We start from the raw sequence: 27,307 nt of genomic DNA, 5'->3' as shown, positions 1-27,307 counted from the left end.
TTTAAGTGCAGTGAGCAGGTAGAAGCCGAAAGTGACAGCTGATCCTCTGGGAGCCATAACTCTGGAGAGTGAGGGCCGTAGAGAATACAGGTGTGCGCACACAACTGGGTTGAATCATACTGCTGGTGAAGAACATATAATGGATTCAGGGTCTGACTTTGCGAGTAGACACATCGTTCACTTCTGCTTTGAAATCCAGACCAGTTCCTATCAAAGAAATGCTTCACATGCCAAGAATAAAACTGGAGATGAGCTGAAGATTTTACTGTGAAGTCATGAGTGCAGCAACTAGAAGAGCTCCAGACGCAACTTATGCCCAACCTGCTTCCATCAGCATCATATGAGCCAAAAATATTTGGATACATTTTGGATTCTGAGTATAACAGACTACCATACAAAAGTTTGGCATCTTAAAATTTTATTACAATATAAAATAACTGTTTTGTTATTTAATATATTTTAAAATGTAACTTATTTATGTGATGGCAAAGCTGAATTTTCAGCAGCCATTACTCCAGTCTTCAATATCACACGATTCTTCAGAAATTACTCTATATACTGCTTTGGTGCTCAAGAAATGTTATCTTGTTATCATTATCAATGTTAAAAACAGTTCCGTGCAAATATTTTCTCAGTATTCTTTGATGAATAAAAAGTCATTTAAATTAAAATATAAATATTTTGTAATATTATTAATGCCTTGCCCTTTACCATCACTTTTAATATTTTAGATGCATCCTTGCAAAATAAAATAATTAATTTTCTTGCAAAATAGCAACACTGTAAATAATACTTTAATGAAACCGGCTGTGCCAAAAATGCAAAGTCAACAAACAGTGTTCTATCTATTCGCAATTACTGACAGTCTTTCAGAGCTTGAACTTGACTTTCCTGATTTTACAGTGTCCATTTAAAGGCCAACTCCCGTGAAGCCATACATCTAGCCAAGTCCCAAACACGGTATATTGATTTTTCTAATCTGTTTACTCCTCTCCTGCACTTTTGAGTAGACCGCTGGAGAGCATGGTTTGCCCTGGGGCGTTCAATGGGGCTCAGCATGTTTTAGCTTTGATCATCGTTCAGCCAGCGGATTAACATATGCAGACTTTCTTCCTCCTTTGTCGTCAAGCCTACTAATAAATCTATGGCTTCCCTCTGATCAACGGCAGGCCATGAATCAATCAACCCACCTCACGTCCTAACCATCAAACACAAAGATGGGATCTCTTCGTCTTACAAAAAATGGCAGATAACATCTAAGATGCTATATTAATTCAAAATGTTAGGATATAATGTATAGTGCAATGTATAATGTAAAAAAAGCCATGATGAAAGTGACTGTACACTGCTTTGGACAAAAAGCTTAATTTGTCTTAAGAAAAAAGAGTCTATGACCTCCTACTGTACATAAGTCTGCACTGGCAAATGCAGGCACTCAGTTTAACAAAAGCAAAAGCTCATTAGGGACTGTAGAGGACTGGCCTCATTGGCAGTTGATGGAAGTAGGGCACTAATTTTTCCACTGTGCATTAGCTCTGCTAAATATTTTCTGCCTTTTAAGAACACATAAGCCACTGGTTCTGTTTGACTGATACACCTGCTAAGAAATTAATCACTAAGACTACATAATCTAAGACTATATTATCCAAAGGGAGGTGAAAATCCAAGGAATGATCCAAGTATTATACAAGTTAATCTTTATTAAAAGCATTTTGCTAATTACCACAGAAATTACCAAATTAATAATTACCACAGCCATTTCTCAGTTTGTATAAATAAATGACCCAGTAATTACATTGGGAACACAGAAATTAATCTACCTAAAAAGCTATGCATTGACCTCAAAAAAGATGATTCTGAAGAATGCATAGCTCAAAAAATAAGTTATTTTTAAATAATGAATAATTCCTAAAAAAAAATTGATGTACCAAAAATATGAGATTCATACTTTTAAACATGGCCTGATTTACATTCATTGTAAGAGCCTAACTGTAACTGTAATTTGTTGTTGCTTTTTTTAACTGAGGGGCTCATAAAACTATTACTGATAAACAACATTAAGTCACAGGTGGGCTTGAACATGCTTAATTTGCATTGATCATGGAATATCCCATTAAGAAGATTAAATATCACAATTTGAAGAACCGTTTTTGCTATGCATTAGACACTTGTTTAGATGTGGTTCAATATTAAAACTCAGATAACTGTGAAATAAGACAACTGAGAAACACATCTTGCATGAGACTACAGAAACAGGCATCCTGTACATTGCACTGCAAATGGGCAGAAAACTGCAGTGAACTAAGTCCATAAACAATCCTGTGCGAGCAGCAAGACGTACAGTGACATTTGAGTTTGGAGTTGAGGCCCTATTAAAACAGAGCCTAGCTTACTGCCAGGACATACATCCCCTAACCGTGGAAAAGCAATCTCGCAGCAACTGCTAGGCAATCAGCCGTGCACTGCACAGGGTTGAGACAGTGATGACCTGCTGATTCCACAACAGCAGAGGTGAACAAGCCTTAACACACTGATGAGCACTGCACAAACATCAAACAGGCATGCAGGACCTCCCTGCGACCTGTTTCGGCAACCACGTCCATGCCTTTTATTTGGGCTGATAGTGGAGGATGGATTGGCAAATATCGATCATGGCAGTGTTCGTAAAACTCTTCCTTCAGATTTGAGAGATGATTATGGTTGGACCCAGCTGATGCCGCTTTGTGACTGTCTGTCTTGGTTGAGTGTGTGTGTGGTGGCAGGTGATTGTGATCAAACTAAGAATCCATATATAGCACAATCTCATTGTTTGGGAAACACTGATTTAAAGGGTTAATGCAGTTCAGTAGTTTTTGTCTTGCGTGCCCACCATAGCCAGATCAATAGGGCTCCAGTACACCTTCATTGACACACAAAACACTAAAATGTGTGCCTTTTAAATGAAAATTCTTCAATCATTTATTCATACTTTCATGTCATTCCAAACCTGCATGAGTTTCTATCTTCAGTAGAACACAAAAGAATATATTACTCAGTGTGATTTTGTCCATACAGTGTAAGTCAATTGGGTCCAAAGTTGATTCACACTGAGAACGATAACAAAATTTTTTAATAATCATTCAAATCCTATGACCATAGCTATAACGAGGAACGTTATTGCTGGAATGACTTGCAGAACCTTTTTTTTTTCTTCAGCTACTGAACAATAAAAACACTGACAGCCAACCAGGATCCAGTCAACTTTAAAAAGCTTGAGTATTTAAAGCAGCAGAGAACAAATCTTTTTGTCATATAAACAACTTTATCATGAATTGGTGTGAACGCTAGGCTACATAGTTAATTATAATTGGGTCTTGATGGCAAATGACGACATCATTTTCCATTTTTGGTGGTTAGATATATAGGTGTGATGGAATTTGATGGTTTAACAAGCATGAAAGTGAAATCACCTACAAGTGAAATACACTGCTTCTGTAACCTACGCTTTCTAAGACTTTTCAGGAGACCAAAAACATAGGCTATCCTCAAAACTTTGCACTCTACATTTTCATTCAATCCACCAAACTGTACGCACAGGATTCTGGGATATATTAGACAGCAGATGATACTTTGCTGCCTGCAACTGAAGGCATTTTGAAAGAACATCGGATTTGGACGCGTCTTGATGCCTTCCTACCTCCGAATGCTGCATTTCTCAGCTCTTGGAGAGCCGATGCCGATGCACCGTCACAAATTGCCCCTTGGGGAGTCTCAATGAGGGGCGTCCTGAGTAAAAAACAAAGACAAAAAGGTGAGAAAAGCCCTGGCATTACAGGCTCACAAATGCAATAAAACATTGTCAAAGTTCCAACAGATATTGGTGTAACACTGCCTTCATCTCTTTGTCGGATTTGAGACTCCAGTAAAGAGCAGTGCCAGTGGACTCCAGACGGACACTCTCTCCCCCCTTGTGTTTGCAGTAGGAAAGGAGTGTTATTAATTAAGGATACGAAGCAGATTTTGACAAGGGTTCCCGAGTGGCAAGCGGTGTGGATTCTTGGCGTTGACCCGGCCCAGCGGGTGTAGCAAGCGCCTGTTTGAGCAAAGGGGTGGAGGAGGGTTGGGTTGGCTCCATGCTGGCAGCCAGGCCTTCCACGTCTGCGATAGTGCTTTGAAGTGTCACCTTGAGAGAAGAGCCAGTGGCCGGGTAGTGGAGGGAGCAGGAGCAATGAAAGGAGTGGCATCGCTTGCGTTGCCAGACACCACGCTTTTAATATTACATGGGCTCCCGTCCATCTCTCTACACATGCAGGATATTGCTTCTGCTTGATTTATTCAGAAAGTGGATCTTTCCCTGCTCCTTTTCATGCTGTGGTTCAACACCTGTGCAGGTTTTAGCCGGGCTTCTGCACTTGAGCGTGGTTTGTAAGGTTCTCTGCGACTTTCGATGAAAAGACATTAGGTGTCCGTCACAGAGTAGTTAGTCAACGTGAGAGTGATGTTTCGATCACAGGTGTTTGAACAACAATGCTTTGATGGTGAAGTGAAAGGTTCAGTTAAGATGGCTGGGCAGTCACAAGTGGCATATCTATACTTTTACTATCTATACAGAATTTGTTGGTGTGTTTGAAACAGGAGAAAAGTATTTTGAAAAGATTTTTCACACCAGTCCCAGATCATAAATAGCAGTTTTAACTCTCCTGCTTAGTTCTGACATCCGCAGACTTTTATCTCTTCCTCCATCTTGCTTTTTTTTAAAAATCAGATTAACCCAAATGGGCATCCTTTAACGGCCCCCTTTTTTTAGAAAAGGCAAAAGAGGATGATAATTAAAATAATTAAACCACTGGGATTGGCGCTCACATCCCTTGTTCTCTCCCTCTCTTTCCCCTTTTCCTTTCTTCTCTCCTTTTTAAGTTTTGAGTCTACTTGGCTAACAGATTCAAAGAAGTGGGGAAAACACAAACCACCCTCGGTTAATTTAATTTACTCTCATCTCAAAGGTACCCCCACCTCCTGTGAAACCGGATGTAGAGGTGTGTGTGTGTGTGTGTGTGTGTGTGTGTGTGTCAGTTGTCTAAATGTGATTGCAGGGGTGGGCTCAGGGAAAAACGCTCATATTCATTCAATTTCTGTGCACTTTGCATTTAGTTAAACATAAAGAAAAAAGTATCCTCTTTAACGATTATTTATTCATGGATTTTAAGCTATTAATGAGGACAAATTAAGTCGTTTTTAGGAGTGTCTGTAAAATATGCTTTCATAAATGTTCGTTTAACGTTTCTGCTTCAGCAAGTTTCTATGTAGAATAAACAAACACTTAAATATAACCGGGATTTTAGGATGCCGGAAAATTAATACTAAAATAATATATAGCCTATAAGGGGAAAAGTTGCCATTCTGCAAAAATAATAACTATCGTGTTAATTGTAATTAGTTTTGCCTTAACTTGGCTTCTAATTACACCCAAGACTCAGATACACTACAATGCTGAAAGTATTTCACACATTTTCACAGTTGGATACAGTTATCCTTTAATTATAATTTTCAAATGCATGAAAAAATAAAGATGATCCCTTGATACCAGGGATCTACAGCACTTTCAAGAGAAAACTGAGAAATAATTAAATAAAAATAAGACTCTTTATAAGCCTAATCATGACTGCATGGCACTGCTTTAACTCCACGGCTCGCCTCCTCCTGTGTCCTGACAATTTCACTGGGTTGCATTTCAAGTTGGAAAAGAGAGAAGAGAGAAATCCCTTTGCTGTGAATCCTTAAGATTTATACTTAAAATTTCATACAATCTTTGAAAACATTGAGGAGCAATTTCATATTTGCACTGACATCTAATTTCTCAAGTAGATTCTGAAATCACAAATTGCTATGGATTCCCTCTGCGTCCAATTATTCTGCATCAGTTTCCCTGACCCATCAGAGTACTGCTAAATTAAATATAAGATTTTTTTTTTTGACTCAGACATGAAATAGTCCTACATATGCACACGTTTGATAAACTAATCTTACTTTCTCAGTTATAGCAGCTCTCGTCGTGTTTCGCTCAGACACAGAATTTCAACAAGAAGCGCAGAGACGGAATAACTGCACCATATGTGCCATATGTTTAGGTCACATATGAATACATAAAATATAAGCTCTTTGAACTCCATTCGGTTCACAGACATCACTGATATACACCGCGCTTAGTAGGCCTAGGCCTATATGAAAATATATATTTAACCCTATATGCTGGTCTAAAATTGATAAAAATCGATTAGTAGTGTCATCAGTTAGTTTTCCAGACGTAGGCTACCTGCTGCAATGTACTTAAAGCAGTTTAAAAACCAACTGACCAAATCAGGAGACCAGCTAAAAGCTAAAATCAGTAAGCTAGTGTACACTGTTCAGTAGGGCACGTCCTGATTTTGCTGAGTCACATGTGTTCCTAGGTCAACATATTTTGTTGACCCTGGAACAACATTTTACTCCAAAAATGTATAACACCTAAACCTAACCTTAAGTAATCCCTAAAATCAGAGGAAAAGATAGATGAATGACACTGATGTACAAGCACCAAACAGTGATTTTAAGCATAAACTTCACAAAATCTATAAACTGATTCTTCAAATCTGATTGGTTAATCGCAATGTTGTCCCAGGAACAAGTCTCACTTGGTAAAATCAGGTTCTGCGTTCAGTAGGACATATAGCATACTGAAACTGTACGGAAAGCGCAAAACCTATCGTTTGACCTCAAATAAACATGCATGCTAATCTGTAAGTATGCTTCGAGTTATAACGCTCAAGGAGAGTCACCTGTTGATTGATGGTTGATAATCAAGAACAACAGTGCTCTCTAGTGGTCGATCGTGTAAATGTTTTTAGACATATAATATTAGTAATTTTTCCTTTTTTTTGCGATAATAATAATAATAATAATAATAATAATAATAATAATTAAAATATCTTCAGTTGGGAGAGAGAACGTTAAAATTATTATCCTAAAACGTATCTAGCATTTAAAATAAAAATCCATCCAGAAATTAATAACTCACTCTCCATGTCATTTACAATCTGTGTTTTTCATCTGTGGAACACAAAAGGAGACGTTTGAAAAATAATAAGTGACAAAAGATGTACCATTGTATCTATTGTTTGTCAACAAATATTACCTGTTAAATTTAGCCTCAAATAATTACACCCAACATTCAAGGAAATTATGTTTCTTGCCAGCATAGCTTGTAGGCCTCAAATTGTTTCATTTCAATTTCAGACATCAAATCAAAATTAATCGAGGAGGAAAATAATCAAGACAACCCCCGATCTGTAGTGCAAAACATTGAAGATCATTTTATTTTTGTCATTCACAGTTAACACAAGCAACTGCTTTAAGGACCTTTTCCAACCACCCCTTCCTTCCCAACAAACCCCAGAACTTTCCTCTCCAGCAAAGGAGCTCAAATTCAAACGTTCCTTTCCTTCCTCGCTGATTGTACCTTGTATCTTGTTAATTGATAGTTTCTGTTGTTGCCATTAAAAGAGGATTGTTGTACATGCTCTAGATAGCAAGGCAGAAGAAACAGCAGAGACTTCAAGGGGACAACAGGATTTGGGAACAATTTGAGTATGACCACCACATCCGTAATTCCTAAATGACATCTGACTATCAACATGGACGTTTTGTGGAATATTTTACACTGTCTACTTTGTATCTTTCAGCTCTTATCGCTAGAGTCCATATACTTTTAGCTCGACAACATCTCAACTTACAGACCTTGGGTCTTATACTCACCCCCCCAAACTGATATGGTCCGGTAGAAGAAGAACAGATGAGCTTGAATAATAGAACAAAAACCAGTACATTTAAGCTCTACAGAATACAGTCATCATCTTATTGAGTATTTGGCACCCAGAAAGCAAACTTAGCAATAATAACATTGAACATCTGCAGTGCGCTGAAGTGAGAGGGTAAAAGACAAATCATACATACCATCATCCGTTATGAGTTATGAGCAGATACGATGACTGAGCTTGAGACTGAAGGTTAGTATCGTCAAAGCAATTCCTTGACTGATGTCTGACTTATTTATTATTAGGATAATTCTTTAAAATGGCCATTACATCATCTAGATTTTACTTGCGATGTTTTAGAGAGATTACAGGAGGATATGATTCATAGGTTTGATTAGTCGTGGATCTATCACGAATCTATGGCCGTTGTTCACTTACGTTGCTTTATAAATTTTAAAAGCACTAGTAATACTTGTAAAGCTAAAAAGGAGAGAACAAAAAAATAAATAAATTTAAAAAATATATAAAAACATGTCGAGGCTGTATCATTTCTGGGATCCTGATTTAGTCTAGTCCAAGGCTGTGAAATATTTCTTTCCGTAATCAGTAACAACTTACAGTGCAATTTAACCCAGAATCAAGTCTGGGACACGGGCCATCTCTTTCAACACACACACAGACTAACAGAATTTTTACACACACACAGAAACGTAGTAAAGAGAAACATGATTTGAGCACATGAAAACGCACTTGACTTGTCTGAAAGGTAAAACCTGATGACTTAAAACCCAGAAACTCAGACTCCTGCTTCCATTCAACCGACCATCCGCCTCCTGGCATCCAAGCATACACTTCAGCTCTGTGCGGGTGAGCTGCGAGGGTGTAAGCATTGTACCATTACTGCAAATGAATCAATTTATATTGCTTCTAACAGCCTAAATGCAAAGCTTCCACGTGCTGCAACAGTTACTTGGTTAAAGGGAGCAGATAAATGAGCAAAAAAAACTAAAACAAATAAAAGATGTAGCGGTGAGACTTCTGGCGAACAACACAGTGGGTTAACTAAAAGACATTTTGTGACCACTTCTATACATGTCGTTTTAGTCCATCCCTTCCACTTGTCCCATCTTAGTGGAGGTTTTACTGATTTAATAGCTCCAAATCCTGTTGTCGGCTTGTGGAAATGGGACAGATAACACTGAAAATCGTAAGAGTCTTGCCTTGTGTTCTTATAATCTAAAGTCGCACATCTCTCCATCCTCTACCTCCCTGTCTTTCACCATTTTTCCATAAGTTTAGCCGTGTTCCTGATGACTTTCGTTGTAGTCCATGATCCTTAACGGTTGCTGCCTGGGTCTCTCTGGGCATCTTGAGCGGAACGGGTCTCGGTTTTTGGCTCTCTGAGCAACCGGTTGGGTTTCTTTAGCAGATGTGATGAGCATGAAGCTCTGCGCACCGGTGGAGCTGGATGAACTTTTCGCTGTCGGCTCCACGCAGAGCTCAGTTTTCAGGCCCTGTGATAAGCCAGTGAGACGCGGAGGCGGGGCTTCGTCCTCATCGCACTGGCTCTCGCTTTTGTTACGGAACAGCTCTCTTGCACGCATACCCAGAAAGCTCTTAGCACTGGGGTAGGAACCTACAGTGAATGGAGTGTCAGAAGGTACCAAAGGTCCTGGGGGTCCCAGCGGGGAATGTGGACGGTGAGGGGGAGGTTCCACTAGGACAGGTGGGGGAGTGTCTCGATTGCCGTTTACAGAGTTGGCCAAGGAAGAGCTGCCATTGCCGCGTGGAGACTTGCCGTCTTCTTTGATGGCTGTTTTTACTGCACCATCCACCACTATGACACTGTGACACCAGAAAGAACCACAAAAAGAGTCACAATCAGAAGAACTTTAAGTATAAAAAAAGAAGAGATATATGCCAGGGAAAGCACAATTATTCTGTAACCCACAAGCAGACCCGTTTATAACAAGCCACAAAACCAGAAAATGGTGTCCTATTATTTTAGTTTTTAAGTAATTAAGGCACAAAAGATAAAGTTATTTGAAGAGAGAAGATAGCTATTACATAACATAAAATGAACATCACATGAAAAACAGCTATTTTAAAAGCATGAAATATTTGAAAAAGTTAAATCATTCACATACAGTATACAACACGTCAAAATATTCAAATTTGTAAATTCATTTAAAAACCAATTTTTTCAAACTTTTGACAAGTACTGTGTGTGTATAAGTATATGTACTGTATATATCTATCTCTGTGTGTGTGTGTGTGTGTGTGTGTGTATATATACACACACACACAGATAAACAACTCACACATAAACACAAATGGCGATCTTCATATAACGTTAAGTGTAATATTAAATCACACATATAATATTTATGCCATAATGAAAAAAAGAAATACATATCATATACGTGTATGTATATATATATATATATATATATATATATATATATATATATTAGTGCTGTCAATCGATTAAAAAAAATTAACTAATTAATCGCACAATTTTTTAAAATTAATCGCGATTAATCGCGATTAATCGCAATTAAAAGACTGAAACTTTTTGGATATGTAAATGTAAAATGTAAATAATTAATGTAAACTCAAGACAAAGAAACTATTTAAATTCAAAATATGATTGTTTATTGGAATTTTTGTTTAACTTGTAACACAGATTTTCTCATGTAAACAACATACCTGCAATAAACCATCAATATCCTCCAAATTAACTGTTGGCTTGAAAGCCATATTTATTACAGAAATAAAAACACAGGCATGTAAGTACCATTTGAATTTCAAAACAATCAATGCCAATAAAAAACAAAAATGATTTCCATGTTGAATTCTAAGTGGACTGCAAAAAAATTCCAAAGTATAGTCATTGCCAGTGCTTTAAGTGGGCCGGTACGCACTGGTACTCAGTACCGCCACTTCCAAATAGCTCTTCAGCGTACCGCCACCTCTCCGTGCGCCCAGAACGTGCTTGTAGCGTACCGGTACGCTCATTTGGACATCTGTTTTAATAGAGGTTTTAATCTTTTACCTGCACTGCCGATTTTCAGAGCGCCCTGCACAATGCAAGCTTCCTAATTCATCCCACCCAGAGCAGAAACTACATTATCCATTCACCCTTAAGTTATACAAGTGAATAGCGCATGTGTCGCTTTTCCCACTGTTAAGTGTCAACAACTCAACGTGGCCGGAGAAGGTGTGTGAAACTCGTTGTGAGTTATACTAAAGCAAAATCTTGAGTATTTATTGTCTGATAAACATTAAAAACTGTCTGCGGAGGTTGAGTCGTCCTGCAGCCCCCGCTGGCTGTTCATTGGCTACAGCATCTTTTTTCTAAGTTTTAAAAAAATACCGTAGACGGCAAGGCACAAATTTAGATATTCATTTATCTAATTAATCTATAGCCTATGCACAAAGACAATATGATCTTTTTGTCCCCTTTTTGTGTTAAAGCTTGATGAAGAGAGAGAGCGCAAGTTGCTGCAGCTGCGAGGAGGACAGTGATGCACGCGCACAGGAGTGATTGACAGTTCGCGGCACTGTGTACAAAAAATACTCCGCTACACAATTATTTCGTTATTTTCGTTTAAGCTTATTAACGTTAGCGTTACAGAAAGGTCTGATTTACGCACTGTTACAGTCATTGTTTTTTTTTTTTTTAAACAATGACATTTGAGTTCATGATTTTAATGTTGCTGTTTCTTGTGGCAGACTGAATGAAGAGTAATGTTTCTTGTGGCAGACTGAAGTGTAATCCGGCAGAGTTTTATACTGAAACTTTCCGTCTAAAAGTCCTTCCTTGGTCTTATCCATATTTCTTTGCACGTTGAACACACATAGGCCACAACTGGAAATAAAAAAAACTGCAACCGCGTTAATTGCGTTATTTTTTTTTAACGCGTTAAATATTTCAAATTAATCGAATGCGTTAACGCGCTAATTTTGACAGCACTAATATATATATATATATATATATATATATATATATATATATAAGAATCCAAATTTAAAATGTAAATTTATAACTTATGTGAAGTCCCAACAGCACAAACTGCATGTCATGAAATCAACATAGACATAGAGGCATGCTGAACTGGATAATGGTATCTTTGTTTCAAAAGTTTTTATATTTGAATGATACTTTGGTTATCAACCTTACCTGTGCTCGGTGGAACTGCGGGGTTCAGTGGCACCCTCTGTAGGTAAGGCTGAAGCAGTGGGAGAGGACTCTTCTGTTTCCAGCCTGCTGTAAAGCTGTAGAAGCTCAGTCTGCAGAGCCAGAGTTACCCACCTCTGTGCCTGATATCTGCTTTCAGAGGCCTGCACTTCCCCTCTATGTGAAAGGCAAATAAGAAAGATTGTGAGACATTGTGAAACGATGGAATTAAATAAGCAAGCATACTATACAGAAAACTAAGGGGGAAGCTTTGTGCTTTAAAGATTCAATAAATGTACAGTAAATACAAGTTGTTAGCATGCTATAAACAGTCTTAAAATATACCAAGACAGATCTTACTTGGCCTGAGTCTTGACATCTTCTAGAAACTTCTTTTGTTCTACAATAAGGTGCTCTTTCTTAGCAAGTTGAGTCTCCAGCTCTGCCACTCTCTGCTGAGCAGCATCCAGCTTTTGGCTCTGAAGCAACAGATTCTGCTTTAGACGCTCCGTCTCTTTCCCCCAGGATGTCTGCAACATCTGCACCTCCTACAAGAGAAAAGTGGACAAAGACAGAGATGAATATGACATAAATCGCAAAGATGAAAGAGACACTCTTGCTCTTTTTACTTGTACCTTGCTATTATCTGGTCCGGCCTGATGGAGCTCCTGAACACACAGTTTATGTGCTTCTCCTAGCAGTAGCAGCTGCTTATTTAGAAAACTCAACTGCTGCTGAATGCTTTCACTCGATGACAACTGAAGAAAGGATAAGTTAAAGGAAGATAATGATGATCTATAATCACAGCGTACTCAAAATATTTAAAGGGAACATTCACACCAAAATTACAAATGATAATTTACTTCGAATAGAAGACTCAAATGGACTGAAAGATATGGGATTGGCTCTTTTTGGAGCTCAAGAGACAGGGTGATTCTTTATACCTTGGCAGTGAGCTGGTTCAGCAGGTGTCCTGTGTGGCACACCTTGTTGTTCGCCTTCTGAAGCTCCGCCTCCATCTCACCTATTCGCTTCTGGCATTCTTGTAGTTTACTCTGATTGGAGGATCACAGGTGCATAATAAAATAATCAAACTGATTCTAAACTGCAATGTCATGGCCATCTCATTTACTTTTAAACTACATACATTACAGCTTTGGGGTATGCAGTTAGAAAGATTTGAAAAATAAATTAAAAATAAACTGATTAGCACCTGTAACTCCTGGTTTTTGGTGTAGTAGTCATCTCTGGCCTGTTGTAGCTGCCGTATCTGGCTGTGCAGGCATGTAACCACATTCTCTCGGTCGTCCCAGAGCTGCCGGTATCTCTGCTGCTCTACCTGCAGGCTCTCTCTAAAAGAGATGATATCCACACTCTGCAGGTTCAGCTGGTCCTTCTGTTGAAACAAACACATGCATACAATCAACTGCTTCTGCTGCCCTCTAGTGGTCAAGGTGCATATCAGGTACCACCAAACCAGGCTTGCCAAAAAGAAAACATTTCACAGTTCAGAATCGTATATCTAGTGACAGAAGAGGAGTCAAACTGAATGTTGTCCCACAGATCATGACTCTAAGCTGAGGTTACCATGGCGTTATTCTGCTCCTCGAGTGCGGTGGCATTGATGATGCGCCGAAGCAGACGTCGGTTGCGTACGGCGTGCTGCTCTCGCTTGTAGCGCTCGTACAGGAGCTGGTTGTGTAACAGCAGCAGCTGACTGCGCAGTGTGTGCAGCTCGTCCAGAGGAGCAGAACCTGTGCATTACAAAATACAACAAAAAAAGATTTCTGCATAACTCATACATTATACAAACAGTAGACGCTTTTTTTAGTCTTAAGCATTAAAATAATTGTTGCATTTTGCAGGTCTCATACACATACAGGTGCATCTGAGTAAATTAGAATGTCGTGGAAACGTTAATTTATTTCAGTAATTTAACTCAAATTGTGAAACTCATGTATTAAATAAATTCAGTGCATACAGAATGAAGTAGTTCAAGTCTCTTCTATTAATTGAGATGATTTTGGCTCACAAAACCCACCAATATCTCTCAACTATTCACTGGTCATAATACAGTAAAACAGGTTAAATAACTTTTTTTCCTATAACAAAAATAACTGAAGATTTAAATACAATGAAGCAATACAGATTAAAGTGCAAAAGACCCATAGGTATCACTTTCGAATAAGACCTCATTAGTTAACCATTAGCATTCACAATGAGCAATAGCTACATTTGCTACATAAGTTATTAATCTTTGTTAAAAAATACAAGTCTTAGTTCATGTTAGCTCATTAAATAATACAGTTGCAACTTAAGATTTTAACAACGTGTTATAAATACCAGAATACCTAAGATAAACAAATTTTAAGAAGAATTTTTTCATTGGCAGTTTATGTTAACTAATGAATTAACTAATGTTAACTAATGATGCCCTAATTTGAATTAACAATTAAGAATCAATACACTTTCAACCAAAATATCTAGGGCTGTAGTAGTCCAGATTAAAATATTTTTATTTTTATTTTATTTTTTATAAATAGCCTATTAAGTCTAAATACTTAAGTATTAGGCAATGTGATGAACATCATAGCGAATACACAAATCTGAATGGCAATTTAAAATTATTCCAATATGTTATAGAAAGTAGCAGCTGCATTATTTATGGGGCTTGCAGGGCAAGGGCTGCATTTTCTGCAGTTTAGCACCATCTGCTGTGAGAGAGTGAATGTGCTTTAATTCAGCGCGTCTCTCACATGTTCCCCAATGCGCTTCTCATGCGTGCTTGTTTACATCCGAGCGCACATGCAGCATACAGGGGTGTTGTGCATTTTTATGGGAATAGTATTCTTAAAATGCATTCCAAATTCGGAATAATTTGTAATATATAATTATTCACAATATTTAGAAGTGCCTACGATAACAACATTGTGCAATATCCATTACCGTGATATGTCACGTTACCGAATACTGGCACATGTCTATTGAGATCCACCTGTAAAAAGCCTTTCAGGTATTAACCCTAATGTAGAATCAGCATGAGCTGATTAATGATACTACGTCTTTCTTAGAGATCCTATATAGCAGAATTAGACTTTTTTGGTATATTTGATAAAACTGTATATAAATGTGAAGCTGCTTTGAAACAATCTGTTTTGTATAAATGGCAATGTAAATAAAGGTGCTTTGATTAGAAACAATCTTTTCTAATCTAATAGTTATTATTTGTCATCTACAATTTACTTATTGCACAACCAAAGTGTCCGATAATAGGGGAGAGATCCACCCTGAGATTTTTAAATGGAAACAATTACTTCAAGTTCACACAAAACGTTCACCATTTTATCAACCTCCCCTTGCTGAAAACATAGCATTGTTTCTCTGTACTCTGAAAGAACTACTTTTGCACAAGTAGCGAATGTGTGCTCATGTAATGTTGTTTACCTCCAAAGTGTGTCCAGTCAGCTGACTTGCTTGGCAGAGGCAATCTGACAGCGATTGTGGAAGTGTTGGAAGAAAAGGAAGGGAGAAAACACAGGATCAACAAGGTCAGTGGCAATGTGACAGTAATTTCGGACACATTGCTATTCTGGCAGAGGAAGCCTTTCCACACAGAACCCTCTCTGACCAGAGCCAAAACACCTCAAATTGTGTGAGCCCAGTAACCCAACTCAATTATGTGTCTTCTAGTAAAGCTTGTGCAGGGCAGGAGGAGAGAGAAAGAGCTCTTATTGTGTTCTGTTAACACAGGCTCTGCTGTTTGCATGGCAGTGGATGTGACACAGGACAATGCAGACAGTTGTTTCTGTGTGATAGTGAGTTAGTAAGCAAATATGCAACTAGTCTGACCCAGTTTTCCTTAAAGAAAGAGCCTCAGAGCAACACCAGCAGCCCTTCAACAAGTTTTCTAGTTTGGAAACTGTAAAATAAACTAGACTGTTTACATATTCTGAAGAAAATTTGTTATTCTTGTTGGGCATAAATGTCCTCAACACGAGGAAGGAGTTCTGAGAAATTGTTAGCTAGTTGCTATTTAGCTAGTTGCTATTATATTAGCATGTAGCTATGAGGTCATTATTTTGGATGAACTTAATGAAGGTTATGAAGGCATTGCAAAATGAAACCACATAAATCCAAGCAGTTGAATCCAAGTCTTGTGAAGAGATACAATCACTTTATATGATGAAGAGATTTAAATTAGGCTTTTAATTAAATCTAACCAAGGATGAGAGAATTTTCGTTTCATTTTAATGCCCTGCAGGGTTCGAACCGTCAACCTTTTGATTGTAAGCTCAGATCTCTAACCACCAAGCCCCATTACCACAAGCAATGACAAGAGTTATTGCAAACCTTGAAAGCAAACGGCTTACCTCTTTAACACTTTGTCATGGGCGTCACTGCCCTGCTGCACGAGGCGATCCAGCACCTCCAAGGGGGAGGCAGACACCGCACCCCCCTCCTCCCCTTGTTTGTCCACATCTCCTCTCTGTATCCTCTCCCAGGTTTCTCGCTGCACAATCTCTGAAGTCTTCCTCCCCACGAAGAGAGAGGCTGCCCGAGGCAGGGCCAGGTCAAACAGAGCCTCATACGGCAGGGGTGGCGCCTTGAATGGGCTCGGGGAGCACAAGCCATATTTAAGGGCCTCATCCTCTGGTGCAGAGGGGCTCTGATGAAGTTGGCTATGCGTTTGGTGCTCGATGGGCATGAACACTGGCTGGAAGGACCAGGGATGCTCCTGGGATGGGCCTCTGCTGACTCTGCCTCTGTCCCCAGGAGGGATCTCGGTCTTGTCTGGCGTGGAGATTGCAGTGTTAGGGTCTCTAGTCGAGCTCCCAAGGACAGAAGAGGGCAGTGGTTTCACTTGCACTCCGGTCAGGGTCTCTGTGGTGCTGAAAAATGGAGAGTCAAAGCCCCGAGGGCCAGCTAAATCCTGCTTTTCCTCTGTTAACTTTACAAGCTCCTCTGTGATGGCAGCTGAGAGAATGAAGATAGAAAATTATATAAAGGACATTTCCAGAGCGTACTAGTTTAGATAGTCTGTCAGGAAAAGACACAACTGGTATGAAGCAACTCAAAAGCCACACACAACCGCTGAGTGCTAGTTCATACCGTCCTCTCGCTCTTTCTCGATCCTCTCTTGTTCTTGCTCTTTCATGTACACAGAGAGCTCGGTCAGGGTCATGGGCATGTTCTCACCTCTGCCATCTGGGTCAGATAAAAGACGTATTCTTAATAATGACACATCTACAGGCCCATTCACAAAAAATGTCTTCAACTTTATTATGGAAGCTTGTTTCGTAACCGGATCTTATTGAACCAGTTCACCAAATCGAACTGAATCGTTTGAAACATTTCGCGTCTCCAATACACATTAATCCACAAATACTTAAGCTGTTAACTTTTTTAACGTGGATGACACTCCCTCTGAGTTCAAACAAACCAATATCCCGGAGTATTTCATGTACTCAAACAGTACACTGACTGAACTGCTGTGAAGAGAGAACTGAAGATGAACACCGAGCCACGCCAGAAAACGAACAAAAGATTGAGTCATTAATTACATAATTTTCATTTTTCAGTGAACTAACCCTTTAACCAAAGTCTAAATAAATACTTAAACTAACTTTTTAAAGAGAACTGACCATCAAATTTTTTTTGTCAGGCTGTTGTGTTGGTAATGTCAAAACACAATTCTTGTTTTGAGTGATTCTTACATGTAACATACCTCTATGATTGAACATTTCAGGTCCAGTTTTCTCAAGCTCTCTGTCTGGCTCCTGTCTGACCGGCTCCTGTCTGACCAAGACAGGTTTGGTGTGGTCTAAAGGTCTACCATCCTAAAGAGCACATAACAGTTAAAATGGCTTATGGTAAAACCGTCAAAAATTCTATCATCATTAAAGAATGTTTTCAGTCTGACTATTTTGGTACAATAAATGTCAAAAACATGCTGACTTTCATCTTTTACAAAGTCTTTTTTGTATTCTACTAAAGAAAAATAGAGTTTTTGATGAGTCAATTATAACAGAATTTTCATTTTTGGGTGAACTATCACTTTAAGGGAATACTATAGATCCACACAAATGGTCATCCTCCACAAAAGTACCTTGCATGGTGGGCTGGCGGTACTTCGAGGCAGAGACACAGGGGACAACTCATCGGAGAGGCTGGGAGGAGGTGAAGAGGCCGCAGGGGTGCTCGAGGACGGGGTGCCTTTTCCACCTGCTACAATGAAGATGACAAGACCAAATTCATATTAGTGCCCAAGGAAACAGAGACCCAGATGTGCCTACCCATGCCAACATGCTAAATGTCAATATTGACTGTGAACATGCATAGTCAGTATAGTCACCAGGTGTGCTGTAGAGGCGACTTGGTAGGTGAGAGGCACTCTGGGACAATTCCGGGTTTGGTGACATCCCACGAGAGGAAGGGGGCGTGGCCATCCCACACTGAGAGGAGGGGCTCCAGAGGGAATCCTTAAAGCCATATGTGGCATTAAATTCACAGCTGGAGTTCTATAAATAAACACAAGCACACACAAAATAAGTCCCATGACTGCTCATGCAGAATCTTGTGATTATCAGATGGCATCTAATAGATTTATCCTTTACCCATCCAAAACAACCATTTCACAAAGTGAAAACTTTTGTCAGCAATTTCAGAGTGTAGTATATTTTGCACCAGCATGAGGCATAGTGAAAAGTGTAATAAAGTACAATTCATTGGTACCATAAAGCATATTTTTTTAATTAGCCAATACTGCCAATATTTAAAGGTTTGTACTTATTTTAAGATTGAGATCATCATCTAGCACTAACTTTAAGTTTAACTCTGTAAGAGCACTAGATCTTGAAAAGCACTTTCCTATTTAAAGAGATGCTGCACTCTGAGCTCTATTTGCTTATTTATTAACACTGGCAATCAAATTGCTATCAGCAAATTACAGTTTTAAAATAACTGTTTTCTGCATCATCCTCTAATTTCCAGAACAATGCACCCCTAATAGAAAGTATTTACCAAATCACAACAAAACTGTCAGAACATGATCTTGAATTGTGAGAAAAACATTAACATGTGACCAACTGTGCTCATTTAGAAAACAAATGCAATGCTATTTGTTTTCAAGCTATGGAGTGAACACCAGAATCAAGGTCCTGACCATGGGAGGAAACAGGTTTGGAGAAAGAGCTCAAGCGTCATTCACATTACCAAGACAACCATTTCTGCGTCAGCTAAGAGATGGCATGTTTTTCTCTTTTCAAAGCCCTGCATACCCACCGAAATGACTCAACACCTCTCCCCTCCTTTCCTCTCAGCTCCTCAGCCTGCCTGGAGAACAAGGAGATGATTCACGATGGGAGAAGGAGGGGGAGCTCTGGTGTGCAGCAGGAAGGGAGGGGTTTGGTGATGGGTGATTTATGGACAACAGCTGACAAGCGGGAAAAAAAACAACAAGAGGGAGGGAAGCAGATGCCGATTCCTGCACTGGTGCTGCTTCACAAACTAGTGTGCCAACCCGGAGTCACTGGATTCAAACAGGTAGTTCCACACCAAACACATGTTCCAATATTGCAACTCAGCTGCTAAAACCAACAAATCCTAAACTGCAAACTAAAAACAGGATTTCTAGATTCCAGAGCATGGTGGACTCTCACCTGCCGACGGGTTCCAGTGGGGCTGCGATAGGGGGGCTGCGTCCCTGAGAAAGAGGACAGGGCCAAGGGATGGACGACAGGCTGACGAGGGGTGGAGAAATGAGTCGAGGAAGAACTTCCTGGAAAAGGACAGAAAAATTACGTCCACAAAAAACATCCTGCCACTGCTACAAAAACAGAAGATGCCTGAAAATAGACTGTGACTGACTTTTATCTTGCCTAGCTTAATTTCCTATTACATTTTATACATATGGCATAAGATATTATTCAGCTGTGTATTCAAGAGAAACTAAACTCATGACCTTGCAGTTACTAGCAGAAAATCTATTTTTCTAAATTATAAATCTATTTATATAGCCAAATCACCATCTCTAGGATAGAAAAAATAAAACCTTGAAAAGTGCTATTTTGCTGTATGCTGAGTTTGAAGAATTCAATCAGACAGGATGAGAGTGTTACCGTAGCTACTGTGGAAGTCACCGTAAGGGCTGGCAGTGCAATCAGCCGGACGTTGTTGTAGATGAGCACAGAAATGCTCAGGCATGCTGGCATAGCCCTCTTCGCAGGACGCCTCCCTTGGGTCCAGAGAGACTTTGGCACACTCAATAACGATATCATGGATTTCAAATTTCTTCCACCTGAAGAGAGAAAAGAGTGACTGTTACGCTCATGGTTTATGCATTTAAAGCGTCAAGTGTCATGATTTCCTCACCGGCTGGGATCTAGTTCATGGTCCTTGGTTCCGGTCACTAATTCGGGATGTATCCTGACATGTTCAAGCATGGGCTGTAACATATACACAGACATAAACACCTTCAGTTATATTTGACTAAAATCACACCCTCACTTATTAGCCATAAGCCACAACCACTAGTGCATAGGCACTTGTCATTTTTGAAGCTTGACATGGATCCCCTCATAATACAATTCTATGGAAAATCATTGGAATATTTTAAATCGCATGTTTTTGGCAAACCTCCTGGCCAAGCTATGACTGACAGCTCACCTTGACCACCTCCTCAAAAGTGTCTACGTTCTCCTTCATGCTGTAATGGGAGCGCAAGTAAGACACAAAATTGCAGGGATACATCCCATACAGCCGGTGGAAGAGCGAGTAGACACTTGCGTGCAGGTGGATGAGATAAACCTCCGGAACGTGTCCTGTCAACAGAGATTGATCACACAGCTAGTTAACCATCCAAAAATATTATGAGGCATGTGATTACAAATGAAATCATTTGCAATAAGCTAAAACCATCCAGAGCCTTTCAATATATACCTCAGGGATATAACAGTATTTGGATGCTTAGTAACTCTTACCTGGGTTTCTCAGGTTCCAAGAAGCCAGACGGCCAAAGATATCAAAAAAATCATAGAGATGCTGCTTGCCAGCTTGGGGAATCATGGGTAATAGTATGATGAGCACCAGGACTCCAGTTATCAGAACCACAACGTCTGTGTCCGTCTGTAACACACAAATTATCACATGTACACTGTAGGTTACAAGATACAATAACAAGAGGCATATCTGAGAGATCCTTCACATTATCAGCTTACCTTGAGGCATTTGAGAAGAGACAGCAGCAGCGGATAGCGGGAAATCTTGTGGATCCAAGACGGCTGCTTACGGACAACGTGCCCCAGTAGAGTGAGGGTGGGCAGGCGACAGGGGGCTTTAGCCATGCATTCATTCATTTTATCAAAAAGGTGCTGAGAAACAGACAACATTGATGAGTCATCTTATAGACAAGACTCAGAACGGCTGATAATGTGTTCTCTGCCCAAGATAATTATTACTGTTATCAAATATTAATGAAATAGTTATAATCCTTAAAGATATAATCAAATTTGTTCAGATTCTACAGTTGTTGTTTTTTTTACTCTAAGAATGTGGGCTGGTCGCATATAAACACACCTACATTATGTGCTCACATGGTCAAGTGTATAATATTTGCATTAATAGTAATATAGTAAACTAATTTGGACTGCAAGATATTGGGTAAAAATTACAATGAGATATATATATTATGACATAAATAAAAGAATTTTCAATTTGAATAGTTCTATTTGGAAACTATAATTCTAGAATGATTGGGGTTCATTCAAGTGCACCTGCAAAAAAAAAAATCATTTAAAAGGCTGATTTACTGATATATTCATTTTTATTTTATTTAAAAAAAAAAAAAAACATTTACTATGAAAACATTCTGAGTGCAAACCATGCTTTTAGGGCTGAATGATCTGGGAAACCTTGAAAAATGTTCACTCTTGGGTTTATTCTTTTTTTACAGCTAAGATATAAAATAATAACTTTTAACTGTACTCAAGTTACTACTTGTAATTCTTAAACAAATTCTAAGAATAATTATTTGCACGAAATAACGGTTTATTTTTATTTTTTCTCTCAATAAAAGTAGCTGATTTTATTTCCCAAAAAATTGATTTCATGTCAAAATTATACAGAACACCAAATGTATTTTCTATAGCTTGTTTTTGGTTTAAAAAAAAACAAACCTTTTCTGTTATCATAGACAACATTCCAACTGAAACAGTGATGATCATTCTTATTGTGAAAATATTAAACAAAATAAGAATTATTTTATAATAATAATAATAATAATAATAATAATAATAATAATAATACTGTACTTTAAAATAAAAATAAAAAAAGTATTTAATAATAATAATAAAAAATTGAACCGTAAATTACACTACTAATATTAATTTCAAAGGTTATACTATCACGATTTTAATTTGGCAGAAAACCTCAGGGAAAATGGTTTGAGCGAGAAACACTGAAAAGATCCAGAAAAAGGCTGAGAACATTCTCTTCTGGGTAGCAAGTTTAGACTGTGTGAGAAGCAAGGCAGAAAAATCAGTGGGCTGTCAGTCACCTTATCGTGTGGCTCCCTCACTGAGGACAGGATGTGCACTGCCTGGGCGGAGTTGGTCTCCAGGAAATAATCCACCAAGCCGTTCATCAGCACAGACCCTCGATCTGCAAAACACAAGTCGATTTTATACTGTCAGTCATGCAATAACACACTACAAGGAATTATAATATGGATCCTGTAGCAAACATCGAGAAGTTTAAAAATTCAACTGGATAAATGTTCTAGAGGCTGCCTCTGCTAACAGTATTCGGCTGGACCTGTGCTGAGGTGTTCATTGAGAAGGCCCTTGATCTCATCCAGCTGGCGGAGGTCAGAGGTCTCCAGCAGAGGAAGCAGGTCCCCCACGTTGAGCTGTTCCCTGGACATGGTGGTATGGAGGGTTCGGAGGCGGGTGTCTCTGAAACAGTCTAGGGAGCGGGGAAGGACCTCTTAAACGTCACTCTCACGACGCCCGTGTCCTGTCCAGCCTGGAGGGGTCCCTGGGCCGCCCGTCGATACAGTCTCCAGGCACAACTGCAAAACACATTTGAGGACTTGCATCACTTGTCTAGAAACACCTGTCTCCATCAAATATCCATGAGAACATTTTGCAGTTTCTACCTTTAAGTAAACGTTCCAATTGAGAGGGAGTAAAGCACTGCAAGATGTGCAGGAAAATTCCCACAGAATTATGCCATCATAAACATCATGTGGTAATGTGGGCTGGCCGTTCCAGGAGAGTAAAAAAACAAACCAGACAGATTCTGAAGCATTCAAGATTCACATGTTGCGACCTGTTCTTGCACAGACGTGACAAAAGTCAGCAGTCGTCACAGCCGCCTGACAACATCAGGTCAAAGCATTAATATAGTCAAAGAAAACTCATAATAAGACCAGAGGAATGTGACATGTCTTAGTGGCCTGATTAGAATATACTACACAACACAAGAGCAGTGAAAATAAGTTAAGCAGCGAGTTTGAACTCTAAATGGAGCGATAAAGTAGCATGTTAAGGGCTAATACTTTAAACTATAAGAAATAGTTTTTGCATGTACTATTGGGCCAGTGGCTCAAATATTTATACTGTTTTAGTTTTTTCTATAATTTTTTTTTTTTTTTACATTTTTCATGTGACAGCAAAGCTGAATTTTCAGCCGCCATTCTAATAAGCTGATTTGGAGCTCATGAAACATTTCTTATCATTACCAATGTTGAAAACAGTTGTGATGCTTTATATTTTTGTGCAAAACCATGATATCATTTTTCAGGATTCTTTCATTAATAAAAAGTTCCAAAGAACAGCATTTATTTGAAACAGAAATGTTATGTACCATTAAAAATATCTCTACTGTCACCTTTGATCCGTTTAAAGCATCCTTGCTGAAAAATAGATCAGCAGTATTCACAGAAATACAAATGAATGTTGATTACTGAATGATTATAAATGAGTAAATAGTTGGCAAGGCTGAGAATTTTTTTAAGTAAAATAAAAAAGGAACTGTACATGTACCAAGAAATGCGGTAAAAAACTGTGTCAGCTAGTAATAATTCCATCAATTGGCACAAAAGACTTTCACACTAGCCCCAATGTTTAAAGGCAGATAGTCAGAACATTGTCTTCCCACTATAATAAATATTCTTCTTTGAATTTGATTCCGAAAGGTCTGCCACGTTCCCAGTGCAATAACTTCCTTCAGATTTGGGTCTAAAGCTACATCCTGACTAGCTTATTTTTGACAGTAACACAAGTCATCAAAACCTCAAGCTGACAGTCAAACATGCAACAGGAACAACTGCTAGGACACCGTCTCCTCGCTGGAGACCATTCCAGTTCTCAACCAAACTAAAGCTGTTATGAAACCCAAAGCACTACTCTAAGCATAACATTGTGCAAGATGAGAACCATCTAGAGCAGGTCATGGCAAGCTGACCTCTCAAATGGAAATAACTCTGCACAGTAGATGCATAGAAGTTCATTGATTAACTTCATGATCGTAGCCCACAAACTAAGAGCATGCACTGCATTCATGGAGGGGAAAAAAAAAAAACACTAATAAGATGAAGTTTTGGACGACCTCAACATGAACTGAGCCTGTACTTGCCAACTAGAAAACAGAGCAGTTAACAGCACAAAGAAGCTTTATATGCCATGTTCAGGACCACATAAACAAATTCCTTAAAGAGGTTGTGTAAAAACATCCATACAGAAGTAGAGAAATGTGCATTGTTTGAATTAACTTTAAATAAAAATTAAAGGATATTGTAAAAAAATAAAATAAAATAAATATTATATATATATATATATATATATATATATATATATATATATATATATATATATATATATAGCAACATGAAGTTCATTAAGTAAATTACAAAACATACGAGTCAGTGCAAATAACCGATATCCAAAGATCTAACACAAAATAAAATAAAATAAGGCAATGCTTGGGACTGCACTGCATTATTTGCCTGCGAAAGGATTTCTGCTTAAAAACACACGCCAGGGCGTGCAACAGGCAGCAAAGCCCACAATATATGACTGTATTTCAACCTTTGCATGCTGCAAAGTAACAGTGCACACACATGTGCAGATAGATGTTGTGGATTAGGCTGCATGCTCTGACAGCAGCTCTGTTGAAATGACCACAGGCGTAAACAGCGCACGAGAACAATGGCCAGAATCTGCGGGACTGTCTCCAAAAAAATGCGCCAACAAAATGAAATATTTCCCCGTGCATTTCAACTTTCCTCTTAAACTCGTGCATATGCATGCGGAGATTTATTGTGATTCAATTCGAAACGGTAACAATCATTGGGGACTATTATTTCACTGACACTGACAGTCCTAGGCAAGAGAGTCTTATTATCGACAAGCTTAGTGCAAATCAGAAATTGCGCCTGAGAGACTCAATAACGCGCACAAAATACTGAAGAGCGAGCAAATCTAACATTCCGACTGTCAAAATGTATGATGTCAAAATATCACCACAAAAAAACATCGTTTAATAAGCCTGTTTACCTGTTAGAGCAACTGAACTCCACAGGGCGCAGCCATCTTGAACACCTCACAACCCTTCCCTGCACGGTCACCATCCGCAACCGTGCAAGATAAATAATCCCCGCGCTCTCAAAAACACGCCTGTACCTGGACGCAGAGCATTGACATATGACGTGAATGTTGTCAGAAATTAACAGCTGTCATAATTTATATACACAGTGAATTGTGGCGGGAGCAAGACTCATGTATGGAAGTTTTAGAGAATCCTGCAGTTAGGCCGAGTTGTTTTTCTGAAGGGTGGAGGGATGCAGGGCTCTGTAATGCGGTTTTCGCGTTGGTGAGCGCGGGCGCTGAATCTGCCCAGCCATAGACGCTATTAAACAATTACATTTAAAAAGTATTTTTTCCCCTAAAAATACATACATACATAAGAATGCACGCGTGAGGAAGAAAATAGAAAACTATATTAAAATCCAAATAATAAACTATTTACGTTAAAGGGTACTTAAAATAATAATAATAACTATGATTCAAATAATACGGTAAAGGGATAGTCTACCTAAAATTACAATTATTTAATAATCTATGTTATCATGTAATCACATGAGAACCTTAAAACAAAAGAAAACTGTGGTAAGATCATTGCACTAATTTATCCATCACTTTCTAACACTTTCTAACATTATATTCAACATAAGTTATTTATCTCATCTTTCAGAAATGTAACATTTTGTACGCTGATCTTTGCCTCTGGTTGAGCATGTATATAAGAAGTGAAAAAATATTTATACGGAACTTGCCTGTAATAAATGCACGCAAATGGTTAAATGTCATGGACGAGACTGTTTTTTGTTGAGTTTTTTTTTAAGTGGAGATGTCCCTCTAGTGGTTCATTATGGTCTCAGACCTCAATTTAAATACATCAGCGATTTCTTAGCTCATAATAGTACACATTGTGGTATAACGCCTTAATTTTTCAGTGTTTGCAACACTCACATTGGTGTTTTCCATGCCTTCTTGTTCATATCTGATCTGATCTGAGTGTCTGTTTGAACTCCGTTCTGACTACATGCAATTTACTATTTATTAGACTCATTTTCTATTATATTATATTATATTATATTATATTATATTATATCTAAAATATTTTGGATCAGTTATTTTCTATATCAGGCTTCATTTTATTATTTATTTTTAGTTTTAGTAATGCTGTGGTGTGCTTTTGTCATTAGTTTATTTTTTTTGCCTTTAGTTTCACTTGTCTTAGTTCTTTTATATTTACTTTATTTAATATTTATTTATTTTTATTCATTTTATTTGTGTAGGCTATATTAAACTTGAGATTACAAGCTGTCATTTTAAATCACTACACATTATAGAAAAGAAAACGATCTAGCAGAGAATGGTTTCGATCCATCGACCTCTGGGTTATGGGCCCAGCACGCTTCCGCTGCGCCACTCTGCTTGACGCCAATGATATGAAATATGACAATAGAGAATTACTAAAAAAAAAAAACTAAAAAAAAACACAGTACGATACTTTTACGACATTCGGGTAATATACAGACTTTGCTATCATAGAATTTGAGGGTTGAGAGTAAATCAGCCTGTCAAAATAGCGAACATTTATAATTTATCTAGTTATTTATAATTAAGTTATATTCTTTTTAAATAATATAGGATCATTAGTAGAGAGAGAGAGAGAGACTGCAACACAAACTTAAGCGCCCATAAAAAAGATATTTATTTTGAAGTCATTTAAAGATGCGCTGCAATTCACCACCAATCCACACGGGGGCGTAAACACATTAATTGATTCCATAATG

General features: G+C 38.4%; 1 protein-coding gene and 1 long non-coding RNA gene across 4 annotated transcripts; one reads left to right on the top strand and one right to left on the bottom strand.

Annotated features, from left to right (window-relative positions):
* Nucleotides 1–7,303: 7,303 nt before the first annotated feature.
* On the bottom strand, nt 7,304–25,800 carry LOC127941850 (hamartin). 2 transcript variants are annotated; one of them, XM_052537296.1, is made up of 23 exons: nt 25,503–25,521; nt 23,102–23,203; nt 22,759–23,014; nt 22,502–22,605; nt 21,165–21,317; nt 20,928–21,072; nt 20,614–20,768; nt 20,320–20,393; nt 20,067–20,245; nt 19,608–19,726; nt 18,302–18,467; nt 18,056–18,174; nt 17,675–17,786; nt 17,059–17,154; nt 16,320–16,923; nt 15,394–15,437; nt 13,537–13,703; nt 13,163–13,345; nt 12,894–13,004; nt 12,585–12,707; nt 12,310–12,497; nt 11,953–12,126; nt 7,304–9,614 (listed from the first exon to the last, which is right to left on the bottom strand). In XM_052537296.1, exons 3-23 carry the CDS (start codon nt 22,865–22,867, stop codon nt 9,065–9,067), a joined length of 3,675 nt encoding a protein of 1,224 aa, XP_052393256.1. In that variant the 5' UTR covers nt 22,868–23,014; nt 23,102–23,203; nt 25,503–25,521; the 3' UTR covers nt 7,304–9,064. The 2 variants fall into 2 exon arrangements, with proteins under 2 accessions (XP_052393256.1, XP_052393257.1); XM_052537297.1 differs by lacking the exon at nt 23,102–23,203 and having other exon boundaries at nt 25,503–25,800.
* On the top strand, nt 18,463–19,718 carry LOC127941851 (uncharacterized). 2 transcript variants are annotated; one of them, XR_008149149.1, is made up of 3 exons: nt 18,463–19,126; nt 19,217–19,491; nt 19,583–19,718. It is a non-coding gene; the product is annotated as an uncharacterized LOC127941851 (long non-coding RNA). The 2 variants fall into 2 exon arrangements; XR_008149148.1 differs by having other exon boundaries at nt 19,574–19,704.
* Nucleotides 25,801–27,307: the final 1,507 nt, after the last annotated feature.

Source organism: Carassius gibelio, chromosome A21 (genome assembly GCF_023724105.1).
Source record: "Carassius gibelio isolate Cgi1373 ecotype wild population from Czech Republic chromosome A21, carGib1.2-hapl.c, whole genome shotgun sequence".
Classification (NCBI taxonomy): Eukaryota; Metazoa; Chordata; class Actinopteri; order Cypriniformes; family Cyprinidae; genus Carassius; species Carassius gibelio.
This window is presented reverse-complemented; position numbering and strand designations above follow the sequence as displayed.